The sequence below is a fragment of the Lithobates pipiens genome, unplaced genomic scaffold (assembly GCF_037356315.1).
Source record: "Lithobates pipiens isolate NorthernLeopardFrog02 unplaced genomic scaffold, aLitPip1_a1.2 Scaffold_37, whole genome shotgun sequence".
Classification (NCBI taxonomy): domain Eukaryota; kingdom Metazoa; phylum Chordata; class Amphibia; order Anura; family Ranidae; genus Lithobates; species Lithobates pipiens.
Window position 1 is genome coordinate 13,792,548 of NW_027507825.1, and position 25,391 is coordinate 13,817,938.

The 25,391-nt window shown below is 45.6% G+C and overlaps 1 protein-coding gene across 1 annotated transcript in view; it reads left to right on the forward strand.

Annotated features, from left to right (window-relative positions):
• LGMN (legumain) overlaps window positions 1–25,391 on the forward strand; it is a 41,809-nt gene that overhangs the window by 5,821 nt on the left and 10,597 nt on the right. Inside the window, exons 3-9 of the mRNA XM_077466743.1 lie at window positions 10,451–10,548; window positions 12,759–12,840; window positions 15,791–15,876; window positions 18,385–18,460; window positions 20,311–20,373; window positions 22,221–22,287; window positions 23,639–23,757. Of these exons, the coding sequence (XP_077322869.1) occupies window positions 10,451–10,548; window positions 12,759–12,840; window positions 15,791–15,876; window positions 18,385–18,460; window positions 20,311–20,373; window positions 22,221–22,287; window positions 23,639–23,757 (591 nt within the window). The remainder of the gene's footprint in view (window positions 1–10,450; window positions 10,549–12,758; window positions 12,841–15,790; window positions 15,877–18,384; window positions 18,461–20,310; window positions 20,374–22,220; window positions 22,288–23,638; window positions 23,758–25,391) is intronic.

Consider the following 25,391-nt stretch of genomic DNA (forward strand, 5'->3'; position numbering starts at 1 on the left):
AATTCGTCGTGCGACATTGTACCTAAACAAAATTGATGTCCTCCCCCCCCCCCCCGCCCCCACAAATAGAGCTTTCTTTTGGTGGTATTTGATCACCTCTGCAGTTTTTATTTTATTTTTTATTTATTTATTTTTATTTATTTTGTTTGTGCTATAAACAAAAGAAGAGTGACAATTTTGAAAAATAAAACACATTATTTTTTACTTTTTTGCTATAATAAATATCCAAATTTAAAAAAAAAAATCTTCTTCAGTTTAGGCCAATGTGTATTCTTCTACATATTTTTGGTAAAAAAAAAAAAAATCGCAATAATCGTATATTGATTGGTTTGCACAAAAGTTATAGTGTCTACAAACTATGGGAAAGATTTATGTTGTGTTTTTTTTTTTTTTTTTTTTTTTTTTTTTTTTACTAGTAATGGTGGCAATGGAGAGATCGGACACTTTTGACACATTTTTGGGACCAGTGACATTTATACAGCGATCAGTGCTATAAAAATGCACTGATTACTGTCTAAATGACACTGGCAGGGAAGGAGTTAACACCAGGGGGCGATCAAAGGGTTAAGTGTTCCCTAGGGAGGTGTTTCTAACTGTGGGGGGAGAGGACTGACAGGGAGTACAGAGAGATCGCTGTTTCTGATCACTAAGAACAGACAGACAATCTCACTGTACTCCCCTGGCAGAACGGGGATCTGATTGTTTACACTGGCAGATCCCCGTTCTGCCTCTCTGTGGAGCGATCACGGGTGGCTGGCGGACATCGGTGTGGGGTATTCTATGACCAAAGGTCAGCTTTAAAGGGGTTGTAAAGGCTTGTGTCTTTTCACCTTAATGCATCCTATTAAGGTGAAAAAACACCTCGCAGTCACACCCCCCCCCCCCCCCCCCCCCCCCGTTTTACTTACCTGAACCCCTTCATTCACTCAGCGGGGACGTGCTGTCTCTCTTTCTCTCTACGGGCTCCCGGCTCTTGATTGGATAGATTGTAAGCAGCCCAGCCATTGGCTCCCACTGCGGTCAATCAAATCCAATGACACAGGCGCCTGGGGGCGGGGCCAAGTCCTGCATTCGACCTCTATAGGCCCCAAATGCTGGACTCGGGAGTGAGCCCGCAAGGTAAACCCCTTGGGAGAGCGCTTCTCCGTGGTGGTTATCTGATGTGGGGAGGAGTCACGAGAGCCGCCAGGGGACCCCAGAAGAGAATATTCAGAGCCACTCTGTCCAAAAGAAGCTGCACAGTGGAGGTAAGTATGATATGTTTGTTAATTTTAAAAAAAATACCCTTACAATCACTTTAACTACTTTCCATCCAGGCCAATTCTTACATTTCTGGCCTACATTTATTTTAGAGACCCTAGAGTAAAAAATAGCGGTCCTTGCAATTTGTTGTTCTTCTTATCCGGTCCTCAGCAAGCTCCATAGTAATCCAGAACGACTCTCCAGGCTCTGGATCGCACTGGAGAGGCATCGGAGGGCTGTTGGGGGTTGGGGGAAGGTCCCCTCCCACTGCCTGTAAAAGCAATCCAGTGGCTAAATGGCTATTAGGGTGGCTTTTACATTAGAGGGAATCACTGGCTGAAAATAAATTCATTTGAATGAAGCCTGCAGCTGCAGGCATCATCCAGATATCACCACTTCAACCTGAGGTCGTATGACGTCCTATGGGCAGGCATAGCTCCCAACTGTCCCTGATTTGAAGGGACTGTCCCTTATTTAGAGCAATGTCCCTCTGTCTCTCTTTCCTCCTCATTTGACCCTCATTTTGGTCTGATCTATAAAGTTGTATATAAAAATCACTTTTTATTCATCAAAAAGTGTTTTCCAGCACTAAACCTTTCATATGATTTCCAAATTGCTGCATTTGTAAATTCCAAAAGCCATTGTAAAGGAATAGTAGTGGTTAACCACTTTCCGACCGGCGCACGCCGATGTACGTCGGCAGAATGGCACGGGCAGGCATATTGGCAAATTTTAAAATGCCGCCCTGCCATCACGAGCGCACCGCCGGCGGCGCACTTGTGTGCTGGTCGGGACCCCCATGAGTCCGATCGCGATTCCCGCGGACTCGATCGCTGTGGGCATACCCACGACCGTCTCACGGGGCGGCTGAACGAGGAGATGCTGTTGTAAACAGCATCTCCCCGTTCTGCCTAGCAACAAGTGACGCTGATCTCTGCTCCATGTGATTGGAGCAGAGATCAGTGTTCACTAAAACAAAGCCCCCACAGTTAGTAACACACTCCTAGGAACACTTAACCCCTACGCTGCCACCCACTGGTTAACCCCTTCACTGCTAGTGTCATTTACACAGGAATAACTGCATTTGTATAGCACTGATTGCTGTATAAATGACAATGGTCCCAAAAATGTGTCAGAAATGTCGGATGTGTCCGCCATAAACCCACTGGCTTACCCAGCAAGCTTTGGAGGAATGGGTGTGCATGAGGTAGATGACCAAACCTAGGACCAATTCCTGGTCATATGCACCTTGCCCCAGGTCTAGGACAGACACCCAGAGAGCAAGGTATGAGGAGCAGCCGTGAGAGAGAAGAATGACCATACCTGGGACTGGTTCCTGGTCATGGTGTGCCTCGTCTCAGGTTTAGGACAGACACCAAGTTAACACAAATCCTTTGTTTCTGTGAGTAAGATGGGTGACCAAACCTGGGACCAGTTCCTGGTTATGGTGCACCTTGTCCTGGGTCTAGGACATCTCACATGCAGTTTTTTTCCCAACTAAACTCTGAGATCATTTCAAGTGTTTGACAAGAACGCACCCAGCTATGTTCCTGCCAGTGGCGAAACTAGAACCTTCAGGGCCCCGATGCAAGAAACCATGAAGGGCCCCCCTGAACCCCAGCCAGGGCCCTTCCCTCCGAGTCAGGCGGTGGAACTCCAGGAGGTGGTCACAGGTATGACCTTTGTGAGCCCTGTAGTTCCACCACTGGTATCAGCAGTTTTTATTTATAAATTTTTTTACATTTTTAGGTGCCCCATTGGGGGACTGTCCCTAGGCAGGATGGGGTCCCCGTCCCCAGAAGAGATGAGGTCCTTTTCTCCAGGGCAGATGAAGTTACTGCCCCCAGGTGAGAAGGGGTCCCTGTCCCCACGTGAGAAGGGGTTCCTGTCCCCAGGGGGATATGGAGGGGGTATGTAATAGTGTGTGCTAGCTGCCTATGCTGCATGGGCCATATGTAGAGGGGGCTGCATGGGCCCCCTGCATCACAGGGCCCGGTTGCGGTCGCGACTGCTGCACCCCCTATAGTTACGCCCCTGGTTCCTGCTATAAATACACTCATTAGCTCTTGAAGGACACTCAGCCCAGCCTATATGACCAGCACATCACACTGTTCAAACAGCTCCATGGTTAATTGTCTGAAAGTACTCCACATAACCTCAAAAAACCCAGATAATGTTTCCATTATTATTTGTCTGAAGTAGCAAATAATCTACAGTCATCAAGAGCAGCAAAAAGTGATGAGAGAACTCTTTTGCAAGCACGCAAAGTAAACCCACTTTTTTTTTCGATTGAAAAGCCTGTGGCGTGCAAAACACAACCCAAAAACTTCCACCCGGTGCCAAAAAAAGTGCACACACATAGAGAGTGAACACAAAAACGTGCAATGGGTGTCTGCTGTCCTCCACAAGGAAGGACCTTACCCTGATCCCCCGGGGCGTTAGGCTCCAGACGGGGACTGAGGTACCAATACATGGCCCATCCAGCCGAAGCCGGACGACCGCCTTTCTCCGGAAGGTCTGCCGAAACAGACCCACCCAGGTACTAGGGTAGGGGCTCCCCTGAAGGGAGACCCCCCCCAAAGAGAGGGCGAACCAAGCCAGAAGGCCTATGTCCACCCTCCCACAAGACTTTCAGGGTTGGCCCCAGGACTGACACCGGTTCATGTGTGTGTAAAGGCAGGTGTCACAATACTTTTGACAATAATGCAATCGGTTGCACACATCTGTGTCAATACGATGATTCATTGATTCACTGATCCTGGTCATATCTGACTTTATTTTTTTTTATTTTTTTTATGCCCTGAGATTGGTTTTGGCTTTAAGAGCCAGAGAAGGATTACTTGTTAGGGGTCTCTCAAAAAGCACCCCCTTCCTTCCATGCTGATGGCACCCATGGTGGTTCCTGGGTTCCTCTGGGAAGCCTGGAAGTCTGGGACTGTGGGAAGCAGCTTGGCCATTGAGAGCAGGAGGAACTCCAGGGACATCAGTTCCCTTATCCTCCTAATGTTGATTTGAACTATTATTTTTTTTTTTACATGTTTCTATTTATTTGCCAAAACCTAATCTTTTCTATCTTACCAAAAAATTGGGTATAATGTGTTTGTTCACACAAATATTCACTTTAGTGTATATTTTTTAATCCTGAAAATATACATTTGATAAATAGTTGCATAAGTATTGCATGACATAAAAACTGCAACTACCACCATTTTATTCTCCAGGGTCTCTACTTTGAGAAATTATATTCCTTTTAGCAGGTTTACATCAAAAAAATAATGAAATTGTAACGTGGGCAAAAAATAAAAATAAATTGCCCCCCCGTTTGTTGTCCTTTCTATGGTCATTTACTGAACCGCTAATTTGTTAAGAATCATTATTGGGATTTTTTTTTTTCCCCTTGCGATCTTGACAAAGTATTTTCCAGATTCGTTCTATGCAGAGAATTCTCTCTGCTCTGCTGAAGCCATCAAAAGAAAAAAAACAGACAGTCTGCCAAGTATCACAACATTCTTTAGCAGTCAAACTAAGTATAAACATTGTAACGATTTGTCCTTTAGATCAAAGGAATACACTTCGGTGTGTAAATGAGGAAAGTTTAACCACCTAACCGATTCCCGACCAGCGCACACCGATGTACGTCGGCAGAAAGGCACGGGCAGGCATATTGGCGTACAGGTACGTCCAGTCTCTAATGCCGCCCTGCCATCGCGAGCGCGCCGGCGGTGGCGCGCTCACGTGCTGGTCAGGACCCCGTGAGTCTGTTCGCGGGTCCCACGGACTCTATCGCCGCGGACATACCCGCGATCGTCTCACGGGGCGGCTGAACGGGGAGATGCCGTTGTAAACAGCATCTCACTTTTCTGCCTAGCAATTAGTGACGCTGATCTCTGCTCCATGTGATTGGAGCAGAGATCAGTGTTCACTAGGGATGAGCCGAACACCCCCCGGTTCGGTTCGCAACCAGAACTTTCGAACGGACCGAAAATTCGTACGAACTTTAGAACCCCATTGAAGTCTATGGGACTCGAACGTTCGAAATTAAAAGTGCTAATTTTAATGGCTAATATGCAAGATACTGTCCTAAAAAGGGTTTGGGGACCTGGCTCCTGCCCCAGGAGACATGGGTCAATGCCTAAAATATTTTTAAAAATGGCCGTTTTGGCGGGAGCACTGATTTTAATGACGATTAAAGTGAAAAAAAAGTGAAATATTCCTTTAAATATGGTGCCTGGGGGGTGTCTGTAGTATGCCTGTGAAGTGCCACGCGTTTCCCGAGTTTAGAACAGTCCCTGCACAAAATGACATTTAATGGAAAAAAAGTCATTTCAAACTGCTTGCGTTTTTAATGTAATATCTGGTTCCAGCAATATGGATGGAAATCATTGAGAAAAATGGCATGGGTAGCCCCCCTGCCCATTACCAGCCCCTTTGGGTCTTGTACAGATATTAAGGGGAACCCCGTACCCATATTAAAAAAAGGAAAGACGTGGGGCCCCCAGGCCCTATATACTCAGAACAGCAGTATCCAGGCGGTGCAAACAAGACAGGGACTGTGTAGATTTGTTGTGTTAAGTAGAATCTGTGTGTAATTTTGAACTGGTACATTTTTAAAGTGTAGCTCCAGTCAAAAAATTGATTTTTAAGCTTTTTGGAAAACATAGGGAAGGGTTATCACCCCTGTATAATTTGTTTTGCCGTCCGTCTTTTTTCATCTCACTTCCTGTTGTCTCCTTCCGTTTGCAAGTAGGAGATGTTTGTAAGTTGGATGTTTGAAAGTAGGGGCCTGCCCTATATGCTCTGCAGAAATGGCGGAACAAGGTGTTGGTGTTGCCACAACATTGTAAGCCCTCAAAGTGACTCTTGGTGGGCGCTGGAGCGCCCTGCTGTGAACAATTATATCAAGAATTGTAATTACATGCCATTGTTGAACAGTGGTAGAAAAATTGACCTTTGGTGGTTGTGGTGCTGGTGCCACAACACTATAAGTCCTCAGTTACGCTGGGTGGGCACAGGAACGGGCCCTCCTGTGAAATATTATATCAAGAATTGTAATGACATGCCCCTGTTAAACAGGGGCTGAAAAGTTGGGCTGCTGGCACTGGTGCTGGTGACACGATACTGCAACCTCTCCCATATACTCTAGTTGTGGTGCAGGATTGAGCCCTGCTGCAAAGCATTGCATCAAAAATTTTAATTTCAGCCCCTGTAAAAATTGGGCTGGTGGCATCACCCAGAACCAAAAATGTTCTTCCAACATATCAGTGGAGGAGCTAGAGGATAGACAATCAACATAACAGGACAGTCACTCAGCATAGGCAGTCTTGAAGGGATGTGATATTTCAAAAAAAATTATTCGGTTACATCAGCTTCAGGTGCTTGGTAGCTGTGGGTGATCCAAGACTGATTCATCTTGATGAAGGTCAGTCGATCAACTGAGTCGGTGGACAGGCGCACCCTGTGATCGGTAACAAAGCCACCAGCAGCACTGAAGGTGCGTTCCGAAAGAACGCTGGATGCAGGACAGGCCAGTAGCTCAATTGCATACTGGCAAGCTCTGGCCAGTGATCCATCCTCAAGACCCAGTAAGCCAGAAGATTTTCGGTGGGAAAGGTGTCCAAGTCTGACCTTGCCCCTAGGTATTCCTGCACCATGTAAATCAGACGCTGGCGATGGTTGCTGGAACCGATCATACCTTGGGGCTGTGGACTAAAAAATTGTCTGAACGCATCGATCAGACGGCCACCTTCTCCACTGCTCCTTCTGACCGATGCCTCAGCAACACGTTGTCCAGGACCAGGAGTTTGTAACCTTCCAGTCTCTGGGAACGCGTTGCACAGACCTTTCTGCAAGGCCTCCCGGAGATGTCTCATCCTCTGCTCCCTCTGCGACGGCAAGATAAGGTCGGCAACCTTACCCTTGTACCGTGGATCAAGGAGATTGGCCAGCCAGTAATGGTCCCTCTCCTTGATCCGAAGAATACGAGGATCCTTCCGCAGGCTTTGCAGGATCAGGGAGGCCATGCAGCGTAGGTTAGCTGAGGCATTCGGTCCAGAGTCCTCTGGGTCACTAAGGACAACATGATCCGCAGCTACCTCCTCCCAGCCACGTACAAGTCCACGGGTTTCTTGGGACTGTAAATCCTCCCTACAAGACTGCTGATGCTGAGTGCCAGCCTCCACCTCCATGCTGACACAATCATCCTCCTCCTCCTCCTCCTCCTGCTCTTCCTGTGTGATGGGTGGGACAGCAGGAACACTGTCTGGATAAAGGGGGCCTTGAGAGGCAAGGAAGTCCTCCTCTTCCTGCCTCTGTTCTGCCTCAAGTGCCCTGTCCATTATTCCACACTTCGTATGCTCCAACAGGTGGACAAGAGGTACAGTGTCACTGATGCATGCACTGTCACTGCTCACCATCCTTGTGACCTCCTCAAACAGTGACAGGACAGTGCATGCATCCCTGATCAAAACCGAGCTCCCCTGACCCTGTCCTGGTGCCGTAGTCGCACAGGTACTCATTGATGGCCCTCTGCTGCGTGTGCAGCCGCTGCAGCATGGCCAACGTTGAGTTCCACCTGGTGGGCATGTCACATATAAGGCGGTTCTTGGGCAGGTTCAATTCCTTTTGGAGCTCAGCCAGCTGAGCACAGGCATTAAATGATCGGCGGAAATGCACACAGACTTTCCTGGCCTGCTTCAGGACATCCTGTAAGCTCGGGTACCTGCCCAAGAACCGCTGCACCACCAGGTTAAGGACGTGAGCCACACAGGGCACATGGGTCAGTTGTCCCTGTCGGAGGGCGGAGAGGAGGTTAGTGCCATTGTCGCAAACCACCATTCCTGGCTTAAGCTGGCGTGGCATCAACCACCTCTCGGCCTGCCCCTGCAGAGCTGACAAAATATCTGCCCCAGTGTGGCTCCTGTCCCCCAAACAAACCAGCGCAAGCACGGCATGGCATCGTTTTGCCTGCGTACTTGCGTAGCCCCTGGAACGCCTACGGAGCACCGCTGGTTCTGAGGACAGAGCACTGGAAGAGGCCATGGAGGAAGAAGAAGAGGAGGGGGTGGAGGAGAGAGGTGTGTCACAACCAATAGTAGCATTTTGGAGGCATGGTGGTGGAACAACCTCCAACACTACTGCACCTTGTCCTGTATCCTTCCCAGCTGCCAGAAGAGTGACCCAATGGGCCGTGAGACAGGTAACGTCCCTGTCCATGCCTGCTGGACCATGATTCAGCGGTAATATGCACCTTACCACTGACCGCCCTGTCCAGCGAGGTAAGGACATTGCCTTCCACATACCGGTAGAGAGCCGGAATCGCCTTCCGTGAGAAAAAGTGGCGTTTGGGGACCTGCCTCTGAGGAACCGCACATTGTACAAACTCACGGAAGGGGGCCGAGTCTACCAACTGAAAAGGCAGCAGTTGAAGTGCTAGCAATTTAGCCAAGCTAGCATTCAACCGCTGGGCATGTGGATGGCTGGGAGTGAACTTCTTTCGGCGGTCCAGCAGCTGGGGCAGGGACATTTGCCTGCTATAATCGGATGTGGGTGTACTGATAGCAGAGTGCCCGGAAGCACTTGGCTGTGACACACCTAATTCTACACCTTCATTCCTCTCAGAGCAGGTTTCAGAGAGGACTGAAGGTCTAGTGGGGTTGGAGATGCCAGCTGATGAGGAGCAAGGAGAGGTCTGCTTTGTTCTTTGGTGTGAGTCTTTGAGGTACGCTTGCCAACGAGCTACATATGTCTGGTCAAGCATGTGGTGCCCAGGCGGCTGATGTTTTGGCTACGCGAGATACGCTTGAGACATATGTTGCAAATAGCAGCGGTGCGATCTGATGTACTCGTCTCAAAAAAGGCCCACACCAAAGAACTTTTAGAATAACGCACTGAGGTAGCGCCCTGCACAGGCGGAGCTCTGCGGTGTGATTCGGTGTGCTGCCCCTAAGCTGGCCCCTGGAGGGCATTCTGCCTCGTTGGACATGTGCCTCCTCCTCCTCCTCCTCTCTCCTACCAGGCACCCACGTGGAGTCATCCCCTCCCTCTTCATCGCTGTAGCAAACCTGGCAGTATACTGCAGCTTGTGGAACATGACTGCCAGATTGCTGTCCTTCTTGAGCATCCCCTCTCTCTGCATTCACGCTACTGCCTTACTCTAGCTGAGTGTCATCATCAGAGCCTACAAAACACTGGGCATCCTCCTGGAACATGTACCCAACACTGTGCTCAAAGAGTTCAGGAGACTCCTCAGGATGACGTGGTGGGTCTAGGGAAGGAGTCACTGATGATGACATTGAGACGAGGGAAGACGATGCGTTGGCAGCTGCTTTGCTAGTACCCTGAGACTGGGTGAGAGAGGATGAGGAGGATGAAGAGGGCTTGGTCATCCACTCTACAAATCGCTGATCACCGCCATTACTAGTAAAAAAAAAATATTAATAAAAATGCCATAAAACTATCCCCTATTTTGTAAACGCTATAACTTTTGCGCAAACCAATCAATAATGGCTTATTGCGATTTTGTTTTTGTTTTTTTTTGTTTGTTTTTTACCAAAAATATGTAGAAGAATACGTATTGGCCTAAACTGAGGGGAAACATTTTTTTAATATAATTTTGGAGGATATTTATTATAACAAAAAGTAAAAAATGCGTATTTTTTTCAAAATTGTTGCTCTATTTTTGTTTATAGCGCAATTGTCAGTTAAAGCGATGCAGTGCCGAATCGCAAAAAGTGGTCTGGTCTTTGACCAGCAAAATGTTCCAGGGCTGAAGTGGTTAAACACTAAACCTATATATATATATATATATATATATATATATATATATATATATATATATATATATATATATATATATATATATATATATATATATATATATTATATTTCTTTTAGCAGAGACCCTAGAGAATAAAATGATGGTTGTTGTGATATTTTATGCCACACTGTATTTGCGCAGCTGTCTTTCAAATGCAATTTTTTTGGGGAAAAAATTACACTTTAATGAATTAAAAAAAACTGACCAGTAAGGTTAGCCCAATTCTTTTGGTATAATGTGAAAGATGTTACACTGCGAGAATTGTGATCTTTACAAAAAAATCTTGATTCTCATTTTGGCCAGAATCGTGCAGTTCTATGAACCGGTGAATGATTGTTGGACTCTTTCTACTATAACTGTATATAACATTTACCTCTGACATTGTATTTCCAGGCTGACGTCTGCCACGCATACCAAATTGTCAGGAAGAACGGCATCCCTGATGAGCAGATCGTTGTGATGATGTATGACGATATCGCTCATAATAAAAAGTAAGTGTTCTGTACAATAAAACTTGAGAACTGTCACACTTTGTTCTTCATCTGGAGTTCCACTTTAATAAGTCCATAGAAGAGAATATTGGTCGGTATTGGCTCCCACTGCTGTCAGTCACAGCCAGTGAGCCAATGAGGAGAGGGTGAGGGGGCAGGGCCCAAGCTGTAGCTCTGCGTCTTATGGGCACATAGAGCAGGCTCAGGAGCGAGCATGCACCAGTGCCCCCATGGCAAGCAGCTTACTATTGGTAGCACTGCTTATGGGGGAGGAGCCAGGAATGTCAGCGGAGCACCCGACAAGAGGTCCGGACCGCTCTGTGCAAAACAATTACACAGAGCAGGTAAGTATGACGTTTGTTGCGTGCGGGTGTTTTTTTTTTGTTTGTATTTTTATAAATAGAGGCAAAAATTTAATAACCCTTTAATCCCTTGACTACCCCGAGATGTTAACCACATCTCAGCCAGTGTCATTAGTACAGTGCATAGTATGAGCACTGATCACATATTAGTGTCACTGGTGTCGGTGGCAGTTAATCGGTCCCCCCAGTTTCAGTTAGTGCCAGATTGTCCGCCGGACTATCACACTCCCACTATAAAGCTGGCCATACATTATACAATTTTTTTCTTTTTCAGTTTCCTTTAGATTTACTTTCAACTATGTAGTGGAAGGGTCTGCTTTATTGCATACAAATTGAATGTGTTTAGGTGTGACTTCATATTATATGGTTTTAGTAAATATAAAGGAAAATTGTAGATTGTATGGCCAGCCTAATGCCACGTACACACGACAGGACTTAAGTCCGGCAGACTTTCGATGGAGTTCTGACGGAGTTCTGACAGAGTTCTGACGGACTTTCCGAATGAACGGACTTGGCCACACACAATCACACCAAAGTCTGACGGATTCGAACGTGATGACGTATGACTGGACTAGAATAAGGAAGTTCATAGCCAGTAGCCAATAGCTGCCCTAGCGTCGGTTTTAGTCTGTCAGACTAGCACACACACGAGCGGATTTCTGGGTCCGGCAGAGTTCTGTCGGAAAAATTTGAAACATGTTCCATTTCTAAAGTCTGTCAGACTTTTGCAAATCAAAAGTCCGCTGCAGCCCCACACACGATCGAATAGTCTGCCGGAATCATTCCGTCAGACTTTTGATGTTGAAAAGTCTGGTCGTGTGTACGCGGCATTAGTCGCTTATCACTGCCATTAGGCTCCATTTACACCTATGCAGTTTGCTTTTGAGTGTTTCTGCAATGCTTTTTTTTTTTCCCGGGATTTTAGTTTTTTTTTATATATGTAGTGTGTGTGTGTGTGTGTGTGTGTGTGTATGTACCTTCACCCCCTCCCTTTAGAATGTAAGCTCTATGAGCAGGGCCCTCCTGTACCTTTTGTATTGTACTGTAATTGTGTTGTCTCCCCTATGCATTGTAAAGCTCTCTCTCTCTCTCTCTCTCTCTCTCTCTCTCTCTCTCTCTCTCTATATATATATATATATATATATATATATATATATATATATATATATATATATATATATATATATATATATATATATATATATATATATATATACACATTTTTTAATTTTTTTTATTACTATTTAATTTATATAAATAAAACAAATACCACCAATAAAAAATTATATAAATTTAATTTGGATACAGCATGGCATGACCATGCAATTAATAATCTAAAGTAGCACAGTGCTGCAAAAAATGGCCTGCTCTAGACATGTGCCCTGCCAAAAAAATTGTTAGTTTTCGTTTCATTCGTTTTTTTTTTGTGTATTGTTTTTCAGGTCATTTGTTATGATCGGAAATTTGGAAATGTAAAAATATGAAAGGACGAAAGTTCAAAAATCCAAAATAATAATGAACTAATAATAAATATTAAATGATAGGTTTTGGAATTTTCCTTTCAAATTTGGGTGTTAGTGAACATAACGAATACAAATTTATCTGAATTTAGGAACTATCCGAAATAATGAAGGCTGCATCTAAACAAATGGAACGTAATAAATGAGTGGGGTTCTGGGGGGGGGGGGGGGGGCATCAGGAAGGCTGTACAGGACCCCATTATTTCTGCCTATATCTATGGAGGAGTGGTGTAATTGTTGTCACCCGAGGTTGAACAAAATGCATTTTAAAGTTCTAAAGAATTATAAGCAGTATGCTAATAATATACAATGTATTTTTTGTGTCCAGGAATCCAACCAAAGGAATCATCATAAACCGGTTCAATGGGACAGACGTATACGCCGGAGTAATTAAGGACTACACAAAGGAGGTGAGACTCACAATTTTTCTTTGACATTCATATAAAAGATTTCATTTTTCTTCGGCACATCTAGAAACACATGCGAGAACACACCATGATTAGGAAGGCATAAGATTATGGGGTTGATATACTAGAGGCAAAGGAACTGAGCACTTTGCAAAGGGCAGTTGCACCCTGCAAGGGAAGTTGCTCCAGAGCTTAGTAAATGAGCTGACGTTCTGCTGACTTTCAACATCCAATCATGTGCAAGCAAAATGCTGTTTTAAAAAAGATAAAAAAATTCTTGCACGTGATTGGGTATTCTTTGCAAAGTGAAGCTTTACCTCATTTTACTATGCTCCCGGAGCAACTGTGCTTTATTAAATCAAACCCTTTGTGTCCAGTCCCCTCAAGTCTAAAGCCGTGTAAACGCGGTCGGATTTTCCGACGGGAAATTGTTTGATGTAAGCTTGTTGTCAGAAAGTCCGACTGTGTGTATGCTCAATTGAACATTTGCTGTTCAGAATTTCCGCACACAAATGTTTGAGAGCAGGTTCTCAAATTTTCCGACAAGTAAAGTCCGATCGTGTGTACACAAGTCCGTCGCACAAAAGTTCACGCATGCTCGGAAAGGAAAAGGAGCCGCACTGGCTATTGAACTTCCCTTTTCTCGGTTCGTCGTACGTCACCGCGTTCTCACATTCGGAATTTATGTCCAACATTTGTCTGACCATGTGTATGCAAGACAAGTTTGAGCCAACATTCTTTGGAAAAAAATCCACGGGTTTGTTGTTGGAAAATCTGATCGTGTGTACGGGTCATAAGAACTGGTATGTGCACAGACCAAAGATAATTTTCTGTACCTTCCTAATCAAAATGCACCCATGCAAGTGCAGATCTGCCAGGTCTGAAGGCACATCGGTGCATTGCCAGACCATCAAAGATGGTGGGGTCAGCAGTAGGGGGACTGCAGTTGCTCGTTCTACTAGTGTATGGCCAGCATAAGCTCCCCAAAGGCATCATGGTGCAGAGGTGCTTTTTTTTTTTTCTTCTTTTTTTTTTTTCAAGGGAGTAAATGGTGGAGAATGATTAAAAAGTTGGGGGAGATTGCATGAAAGGAGTGGGGGGAGTAAGGATGTGGAAGGGGGGATTGTAGAAAGGGGAAGAGAATCTTGAGATTGTGGGGCCATTCAGTTTGGGGAGTTGGGGCCGCAATAGTTCTTGCTATATTTTAAATAGAAAGTGGAAATACTATCTGTATGGCCACCTTCTGCTAACCAGTGCAGGTCTGACTTACATGGAGCCTCTTGGGCCTTTGGGAAACCCCAAAGCCAACTCTTCCTGTATTTTTTTTTTCTGTAGGAGCCATTGAGGATAAATGGGTTTATAAGGTCTGGTTATCCAGTCCCAAGTGTGACATCTATTTCCATGCTGATGATCTCATTGTTCCTGCACATAATTCCCCTCTGTGAAAAGCCCTGTAAAAGGCAAGCTGAGCTGGTGGCAGCCTTGAAAGTGAACACAAGCAGCTGATCCCTAGGCATTGTCCTCCCACCACTAGACCAGTAATTGTCCTTCTACTCTATAGAGTCTGGGGGACATATCCACTAAGGCAGAGGTGGCATCTTCCATCCTGGCCAGGGGCGTAACTATAGGGGGTGCAGCAGTCGTGAACGCAACTGGGCCCTGTGCTGCAGGGGGCCCATGCAGCCCCCTCTACATATGGCTGGCAGCAGCATAGGCAGCTAGGGGTACCAGTGCACCATGCACATGGGTGGCTGGAGGTGGAGGGTGACTAGCAGAGCTCCATGCTTGACTATCGCACTGGCTGCTCTTTAGTTGTGCATTCCCCGCATGACCTATGTCCTCGGGCCGCCTCCTCAGAGTACCCCTCTCCTGCTCCATGCATTGCCGCTCAGTCCGATGTCTGTTCTCCCCAGACAGAGTCCCGCCCCATCCCCCCCCCCCCCCCCCCCAAGTCCGGCCCACACTGCACTGCATACTTCTCCCTGGTAAACAAACTTTAAGCACACAGATGCAGTGCAGCCCTATGAGAGCCGGTTCCCGGAGGACACTGCAGGCTTGTCTGCCAGCCCCCCTCCTCCCCCGTCATACACAGATGATGAAAGGTCTTTCTGGGAGATATGCTGATCACCCGTCCAACACACTGGATGGAGCCCAGGCCAACATGGATGAGTGCGCGGCCTGCAGCTTGGTCATGGTGAGTGAGAGGACCCCATCCCCCACACACCATTACATACTCCCTCCATCTCACTTGGGGACAGGGACCCCCATCTCCCCTGGGGACAGGGACCCCTTCTCACCTGGGGGCAGTAACTTCATCTGCCCTGGAGAAAAGGACCTCATCTCTTCTGGGGACGGAGACCCCATCCTGCCTAGAGACAGTCCCCCAATGGGGCACCTAAAAATAAAAAATTATAAAAAAAAACTGCTGATGCCAGTGGTGGAACTACAGGGCTCACAAAGGTCATACCTGTGACCATGCCCTGGAGTTCCACCACCGGACTCGGAAGGGAAGGGCCCGGGCTGGGGTTCAGGGGGGCCCTTCATGGTTTCTTGCATCGGGGCCCTGAAGGTTCTAGTTACGCCACTGATCCTGACTCTTCACCTTTGCAGAATTTGGGTTTCAGTGGGACCACAGGTACACTTTAGTGGGATGTTGTTGGGTTTCCAGTTCTGTTCCCAGTGTAGAGTCAAGACCCAGATCTGTAGGTGGCATTAGGAATCTTCCATTACTTTCCTTCTATGTTATAGATCCTGAGAAGTAATTATGGGGGCTTACTCAGTGCTGGAAGTGTTTTTTCTTTAAACCCCCCCCCGTCATAGCGCTACTTAGATTTTCCTGTCAATATTCTAGCAAAGCTCAGAAAACCAGTTGGATCTCCATGAGAATTTAAATATTTTATTGAAGGACCTTTTATCCTGTGTTGCTGATGATGTGGCTGTTGTTTCTTTCTAGTTCGTCACTCCTAAAAACTTCCTGGCGGTTCTCCGAGGTGACGCAGAGGCGGTGAAGGGACAAGGATCCGGGAAGGTTCTTAGGAGGTTGGTGAATTAATATTCCTCAGTCCTTTGGATTGGGGTCACACATGATATGGCTGCTGGGATTGAAAGAGGGAATATAGGCTTCCTGTACGCACCTATGACCCATCCAACAAAGGTGTCCATACTTCTGAAATGTGATGTCCCCTGTTGCCCTTCTCGTTAAAGCAGAATTCCAGGCTTGGCAGTTTTTACATATTTGGACCAATGGAAGTATGTATGCTCCGTGCCTGTGGGATCCTCCTGGCAGCTGGAAGGTACTATAGTAGATACTGTTATTACAGTATCCACTAGCTTCCAGGTCCTGTGCCAAGTGGCTGCCCTGCTGTCTCCTGAACACAGGAGCATGGGTGCCATTCAAAGAACATATATATATTTTTTTTAAATCAATTATTACAAAGAGTTCTCTGGACGAGGTGGAGATCGGAACATTACCTCCTGCCTCCCCACCTCATCCAATCAAGTGAATGGCACCTGTGGCAAACAAGCGACCTCCTATGTTCACAGGGCAGCCGCACAACACGGGACCCAAAAGCTAGTGGAGATCACTGTAGTGTATATGTAGTAGCAGTGCTTGCCACAGTGATTTCCAGGTTCCCGGGGTTCCCAGAGGTATGATGCATAAATGGTTACATCCAAATTAGGCCAATGTTACTATATAAAGATTGCCATATCTGGAAATCATCCTTTAACCACTTGCAGACCGGACCAATTTGCTGGTCAAAGACCAGACCCCTTTTTGCGATTCGGCACTGCGTCGCTTTAACTGACAATTGCGCGGTCGTGCGACGTGGCTCCCAAACAAAATTGACGTCCTTTTTTTCCCACAAATAGAGCTTTCTTTTGGTGGTATTTGATCACCCCTGCGGTTTTTATTTTTTGCGCTATAACCAAAAATAGAGCGACAATTTTGAAAAAAACGCATTATTTTTTACTTTTTGTTATAATAAATATCCCCCAAAAATATATAAAAAAATTTTTTTTCCCTCAGTTTAGGCCGATACGTATTCTTCTACATATTTTTGGTAAAAAAAAAAAAATCGCAATAAGCGATTATTGATTGGTTTGCGCAAAAGTTATAGCGTTTACAAAATAGGGATAGTTTTATAGCATTTTTATTAATAATTTTTTATTATTTTTTTTTTTACTAGTAATGGCGGCGATCAGCGATTTTTATTGTGACTGCGACATTGTGGGGGACCCATCGGACATTTTTGACACATTTTTGGGACCATTGTCATTTATACAGTAATCACTGCTATATAAATGCAGTGATTCCTGTGTAAATGACACTGGCAGTGAAAGGGTTAACCAGTGGGTGGCAGTGTAGGGGTTAAGTGTTCCTAGGGGTGTGTTACTAACTGTGGGGGGGTTGGGCTTTTATTTAGTGAACACTGATCTCTGCTCCAATCACATGGAGCAGAGATCAGCGTCACTAGTTGCTAGGCAGAATGGAGAAATGTTGTTTACACAGCATTTCCTCCATTCGGCCGCTCAGTGAGACGATCGCGGGGATGCCCGCGGCGATCGAGTCCGCGGGTCCCGCGACCGGATTCACGGGGGTCCCGACCAGCGCGGGAGCGCACCGCCGGCGGCGCGCTCCCGATGGCAGGGCGGCATTGAATATTGGACGTACCTGTACGCCAATATGCCTGCCCGTGCCATTCTGTCGACGTACATCGTCGTGCGCTGGTCGGGAAGTGGTTAAAACAGAAATGAACACCACAAGCTAAAAACGGAATTCATTTTTAATATCTAAGGAAAACTCCCCCGTCCATCCATGTCTTCATGCTTTTATTTTGTTGAGAAATCACTTTGAAACCCCCCTAGCATTTCTAGTGGTGGCCATCTTAAGTAAGGGCAGATGATTCATGTAGCGCTTACTTCCTGAAATTCCCCTGCCCTTAGCTCAGGGATGCAAGAAAAAGAGGGCGTGCTTGATAATCTCATTTTGGCCTAGGCTAGAAACCAGCAAGACACTGGAGAAATGTAAAAAAAAAAAATACATTTAGGCCGGGTTCACACCGCTGCGATGCGGGAACGCCGCGAATCCGCGGCGTTTTCCCGCATCGCATTACTCCCGCCGGCAGTTCACACTGCCCTATGCGGACGGCTGGGAGTGTCAATGATATGTTAATGACACCCCCAGATCCGTCCGCATATCGCAGTGCGATCTGCCGACTCGCACAGGAATCGGATCGCATGGTGTGAACCCCCATGCGATCCAATTCTGTTGCGGACCAAAAAAAGGGTCCCGTGCGAGTTTGCTGCGGGACCGATGCGAATTCAGCCATACTATCTGTATGGCTGTACTCGCATCGCTACGGAGATCGGATGTGATTTGCGGTGCGAATCACATCCGGATCTCCCCCCGCAGCGGTGTGAACCCAGCCTTAAACAAGTAAATATAATGTGACAACTCTGCTTTGAATAGTAACTTTACACAGTTTTCAGTTATAACATGACATCACATAATTTGAGTAAGTCATTTTTTTTTCTGTTCTCTTGCAGTGGACCGAATGACCATGTTTTTGTCTACTTTGCTGATCATGGAGCTCCGGGTTTGCTGTCCTTTCCCAATGATGATGTAGGAACCACTTCAAAACAACCCCCCCCCATCCCCCCCCAACCCCACCATAGTCGCTTGTACCATTTTCCTACACTGAATCCCATTCTCTTTCATTTTTGCTGGGAGGAAAACCAAGGAAGACTCTTTTTAAAGATGGGACTTAGCTGCTGCTTCTCATAACCCTTTCATGTCCTCCTTATATTACTTCTAATAGAAGATCATTGTCCAGTCAAACCAATAAAGCGGACCTTCATTTAAAAAAATGAAGTTTTGCTGTGTTTTAGGGGACATCTAGAAATGTGATTCTCAACAATTTACCTTTTTGTCTGGAATTCCCCTTCTAAAATAGAGTACTTCCTGTAATGTGAGTGCTCCTAGGCACTCCAGTTTTGTAGACTTTGGCCTCATTCACATGGAGGATTTTAATTCATGCCCCATGCAGGGCCGGGTTTTACCAGCATGGGGATACACAGGTGTTTCATGAACCCCCCTGATGGCAGTGCCAAAGCTGTCAATTTAACCGTCATCCCTGTGATCTGTAGATAAATAAACAGAAAGGTCCAAAAAGAAACAATGTTTGTTTTTATCTTAGTGTTTCAGCGGTTGAGCAATGTTGTTGATTGCCCAGCAGATTTTTTATTTATTTATTTTTTTGACAGCTCCAATTGCTGGGACTTCTTTAACACTTTAGCTGTCAACAGGGGAGCCCCACTGACAGCTGAATGAGTCATTGGTTGTTAGGGACTTGGTGGCCCAGCACCTTAAGAACCGGTAATTGCCGGCTTTTTTTTTTTTTTACATTTCAGCTGTCAACAGGGGGAATTCCTCTGCCAGCTGAAAGAACTGAGCCTGAAAGTATTGGTCTCAGGTATTGGAGCATTTGCACAAGTACTGATACTCGCTCAAAGGCTTAGTATCGGCTCCAATATTGCTATCGGTGTAACCCTACTTTTAACATACTATTGTAGAACAAATGGACTTTCCAAAACAAAGACCACATACATTACACTGTTAGAAATTGTCTGAGAATTTTTTCCAGCTCGCACACATTCACCGGCTGCTAAACACCTGAGCACACATGAAGAGCTCAGGTGGGTTTTCTGCTGGGGGCGGGGTACCCGCAGGAGACAGGGAGCAATGAAAGATCCCTTCCCCTCTGGCTCCTCCAGCAGACAATTTTCGGGGGCAGATTGCGAGGCTTGCATTTCTATTGGGTGGAACTAGATGAGGGGGTGTGGCCAGCCCGCCTTCTTATGCTCTGGTACATGCATGAGGCTAGGCACCGAAGACTGTGGGAGCACTGGGAGAGAGCAACAGAGAGGTAATATAAGTTAGTTCTGTGTGGCAGGACACAAAGGGTGTGCATTTTTTTTCTAGTAGTGGCTGCTTATCTGCTGGATGGCCAAATGTTGCATAACCTGTCATGCTCAAAAATCACTAGACTGCCCTAGCCTGCCCCTACCCTAGCCCACCCTTATACTGCCCTAGCCCACCCTTATACGGCTCCCATACTGCCCTAGCCTGCCCCTTGGAATTGAACATAATGGTATTACATATAATTTTGCATATAGACAAGGTGCTCTTCCATGTAAATCTGGCTTCCTGATAAATTAAATTTTAATTCTAATTATCATTGTATAAAATAATGAATGTGGGGGCCTTTTGGTGGACGTATTATTATTATATATATATTTTTTTTTTTGGGGTGGGGCGCCATTTTATTGGGCCCAGGCAGCACAATGTCTTGGCCCAGCCCTGGTGTTAACATTACACACACAGCTGTGACTGTTATGAAGAGTCCTTTGACATAATTCATACAATGTGTTTTTGGTTGTAGTAATCCTTAGACTTGTTGCCTTCCATTGCAGCTCCACGTTGAGGAACTGAACAAGACCATTCAATACATGTATGACAACAAGATGTACAAAAAGGTAAGTGCCCGATGGTGTCCTATGAAGTGGCCAGTTTGTATGATAGGCAATGGGGGGAGATTTACTAAAACTTGAGAACACAGAATCTGGTGCAGCTGTGCATGGGAGCCAATTTCAGCTTGCCCAGTTAAGCTTTGATAAAAAAAAAAACTTGAACATTGATTCTCAACCTGGGGGTCGGGACCACCTCAGGGGGCAGAATGATGATTTGGCAAGGGTCACCAAATCCTGGGCTGTTTCTGAAGCCCGCACCGCTCTCCCAGTCTTTTTGCAGCTGCCCAGCAGGGCTGTCCCTGAAGCCCGCGGCCGCCCACTCAGCCTCTTTGCAGCCACCCATTCAGTTCACGGCATGACTGGGGGCAGAGACTAGAGGTCAGATGACTGGTGAGGAATGTGAAGTGGGAGGGGCTGGAGGAGACCCTATCTCCTGATTTTGGAATAAGTGTCACTGCTACGAGACACCACAAAGTCAGAGACACAGTAAAACTACCTGTGAATAGAGTTGCCATTAAAAGTCTCCACTAAAGTTCTCAGATCAGCAGATGACCTTGATCAAGAGCACCCAAGTTGGCTGATGCCAACTCCCTGCCAGCGCGGCCACTGATGCCAACTCCCTGCCAGCGTGGCCACTGATGCCAGCTCCCCGCCAGCGTGGCCACTGATGCCAGAGCAGCCACTGATGCCAGCACTGCCACTGATGCCAGCTCCCCGCCAGCACTGCCACTGATGCCAGCTCCCCGCCAGCGTGGCCACTGATGCCAACTCCCCGCCAGCGTGGCCACTGATGCCAGCTCCCCGGCAGCATGGCCACTGATGCCAGAGTGGCCACTGATGCCAGCACTGCCACTGATGCCAGCTCCCTGCCAGCACTGCCACTGATGCCAGCTCCCTGCCAGCACTGCCACTGATGCCAGCTCCCTGCCAGCACTGCCACTGATGCCAGCTCCCCGCCAGAGCGGCCACTGATGCCAGCTCTCCGCCAGCACTGCCACTGATGTCAGCTCTCCGCCAGCACTGCCACTAATGCCCTCTCTCCGCCAGCACTGCCACTGATACCAGCTCCCCGCCAGAGCGGCCACTGATGCCAGCTCTCCGCCAGCACTGCCACTAATGCCAGCTCTCCGCCAGCACTGCCACTGATGCCCTCTCTCCGCCAGCACTGCCACTGATGCCAGCTCTCCGCCAGCACTGCCATTGATCCCATTCCCCCCCCCCCCCCCACCTTTCATATATTCTCTAAAAATAGAGAATACATGAAAGGGAGAGAAAAAGAGGGGGAGGAACAAAGAAAGGGAGAGACAGAATAAGAGAAACGGCTAGAGGGATGTATGGGGAAATTTTTTTTAGGATAGAAAGGAGCACAAAGAGCATGGTATTAGAACCCTAAAATTAAGAAGAAAGGGGCTGCCACTACCATGTAAATTCACCCAGAAGGTGAAAAAAGTGAATATCCGGGTGAATTTACATGGTAGTGGCAGCCCCTTTCTTCTTAATTTTAAGGGTTCTAATTCCGTTTTTGGGTTATTCATATATAGTATTTTAATTTTTTTCACATTTAGGGTCCATAGCGCACCTACCCCCTTTTTCTCTTATCACAAAGAGCATGGTACATCCTAAAATGTTTTAAAATAATTTTAATGTTAGGGGTCCTCGTAACTTGGAAAATTTTTATCAAGGGGTCACGGCACTATAAGGGTTGAGAACCACTGACCTAGCAGCTGATTGGTTACTATGCAGCACTGCACTAAATGTTGAATTTTCCAGGTTTAGTTAATCCCCCCCCCAATGTGTGCTGAGTCTTCTGTAGCAGAACCTGTTGGAGTGACATGGAGATATTTCTCTTGCAGATGGTTCTGTACATCGAGGCCTGTGAGTCCGGCTCCATGATGAATCACCTACCTAACAACATCAATGGTAAGTGCAGCTGAGATTTGTCTCGGTTTTCTCCGTAAGAGCAAATTCAACCATATACATTACACATGGCATTACAGATTAGACATGTGCACAACCAAAATGTTTTTTTTTTTTTATCCGTTCATTAGTTATGATTGGCATTTGTTACTCCAGATCATTCGTAACTTTATAATGTGTTCATAATCGTCCTGTTCCGTTCGTTTAGATGCAGTATTCATTACTTCAGATAATTTGTAAATTCGGATGCATTTGTATTCGTTATGTTCACTAACAGTCAGGCACATTTGAAAGGAAATTCCAATACCTATAATTGTTTATAGTTTTTTTTTTATAATAAATTATTAACTATTATTATTGATTTATACTAAAAATTACGCAAAAAAATCTAAATGATCTGAATGTAATCGATTAGTTGGTTGAATCGTTTTTCGTTATTTTGGATTTTTCATTCTTCTTGATTTTTGCTCTTTTGGATTTTTGCTCTTTTGGATTTTTGCTCTTTTGGGTTTTTGCTCTTTTGGGTTTTTGCTCTTTTGGGTTTTTGCTCTTTTGGGTTTTTGTTCTTTTGGATTTTTGCTCTTTTGGGTTTTTGCTCTTTTGGGTTTTTCGTTCTGTTTTTTTTTTTTTTTTTTGTTCTTTCGGATTTACGTTCTTTCAGAAAATTTATTTTTGTATGCATTCGTCAAGAGTCTTTCATTCATATGGATGCTTCTGAACGAATATGCCAATTTTCATCCGCAAACAAATTCAGAATTGCACATGTCTATTACACATTCTTACTTTGAGAATATTAAACTCCTTTACAGGAAAAGATAGGATTGCCACAGCAGTCAGGAATTCTAAAGCTGGGAAAGATTATGCCCCCTGCTGATTGGAGAGCTCTGGCTTTTTGACTCAGCAAAGAGGCATGTGTGTCGGACCTCTACAGAGAGACCGCCACTTCCACACAGACAGCAAGTGTCTATCTCTGCAGCATGCTGGCAGGGAACAGGCTTTTCTACTCCAGGATTTGGCCCACCTCTTGTTTTCTAGAATGTATTTGTAGCCGATTTAGGCCCTTGTTTGTTTTTCTCCCCTTACAAGTCTACAGGAATGGGTTGCCTAATAATGCAATTCATATACCAAACTGTTAAAAAAAAAAAAAAAGTTTTATTATAAAATTAATAAAATATATTGCAAACTTTGTTCCAACTTCTGTTTTGTGTATATAAACATGTAACGCGTGGGAAATTGTTATACTGTATAACGGACTGTGACCTGCTGCATGGCTGAAATTCCTTCCCCGGGACAGATATGGTGTAGTATGGATCATCATCTAGTCTATATTTACATCTTCGCGTTCTACTTGTAGTTTACGCCACCACAGCCGCCAACGCTCATGAGTCCTCCTATGCCTGTTATCAAGATGACAAGCTAGACACATTTCTTGGTGATTGTTACAGCGTCAACTGGATGGAGGATTCCGACACAGTGAGTTTTTTTTCTTTTCTGTACATACATTAAAATGCCTCAGTTTATACCACCAGCTCCTCAAGTATCTGGAATAAGAACTGTATGAGCTGTCCAAAGGCAGCCAATCAGCTTCCTTGTTTCTAAAAGACCATCAGCCATAGATCATAAATTCAGAATAAATACAATGTAATCTAGACAATAACTGACTGCTTAAGTTTCTAATTGTTTATCAATCGAAGCTACAAAACACTGTGCCTATGGGACCATAGTCAGCTTGGCTGCCAAGCCTCCTCCAGCTCAGCACAGTTTGACTGACAGTGGCTCCTAGCAGGAGGCTCCTAGGCTGTGCTTAGTGAATGTAACCACTCCCCCTGCATATGTAACCACTCCCCTGCATATATAACCATGCCCCCTCTATATGTAACTAGATACCACTTTATTAAGACAAAGTACTGATACTTTTTTCAAGTACTCGCCGATGCTGATTACTGATACTTTTAATGTCATGTGACAGTGGCACTAATATGCAGCACCGATGGGATATAGATAGGTATAGATTATATATATATATATATATATATATATATATATATATATTATAATTTTTTTTTTTTTTAAAGTGTAGTGTTGTTTGTAAAAAAAAAAAAATCTAAAAATATTACTAAACCCAATAATATGAAAATAGTTAATTTGCCCCCCACACACACACACAGAGTGCCCACAGCTTATAAATCTTCTTTTTACGTTAAAATATTGCCATTATATACCTTTTTTTGCTGATCTGTATACATGATAAACTGCAGAGTTTCTTCAGTGCTGAGAGTTCAGATAGGAAGATATTTCCCCTGCAGCCTGTGTACACACCCACACTAGTAACTGTTCTCTCCAGCAGAAAAGACACAACTGAGCATGTGCAGGTTGGCTATTGCCTGTGTGTTAGCTGGCCGTCTCAATCTAGACTATGTAGGAGGGGGAGGATCTGTACATACAGGATAAAACAAGCTTTTTACACAGTACAGATGATTAAGCCCTTAAGATCAACAGTGAGTATAACAAGCAGGCTATGCTGCATATACAGAATGATTTTACTGTTGTGGGTTTAGTCAATCAATCAGCCCCATCGGGAGGGGGGGGGGTCTTTTGTGAGATATCAGGGGTTTAAACAGTCCCCTGATATGTCCCCTTTGAGACAGGGACTGAGGACACAGATTCCCCAGTTCCTTTCTCAGCTGCAATGAAGATGAATGGACAGGAGACAGAGGCCCCTCCCCCATTCTTAAACTGAAGCATCAGAAACAGTTTACGATGCTCAGTTACGAATGGTCAGTCGGTGATCATTGGCTCTGTTCTTTCTATAAAGGAAGGAGCTGGTAAATTACACATTTACCGGCTCCTTCATCCGCTCTCCATCCTGACAGATCTGGGACAAGGGAGTGAGAACCGGAGGAGGACATCGGGGAGCTGGAGGAGGACTTGGGGGACAGTCAGGGGTGATTGGTGCAGCAGTGGGGATCAGTTACAAGCATCGATCTCCCTGTATAGCTTTCAATGAAGCAACTGACAGCCACAGAAGGGAGAGGAGGAGAAGCAGCTGTACAGGGAGATCGGTGCTTGTAACTGGTCCCCACCACCACACCAATCGCCCACAGCTG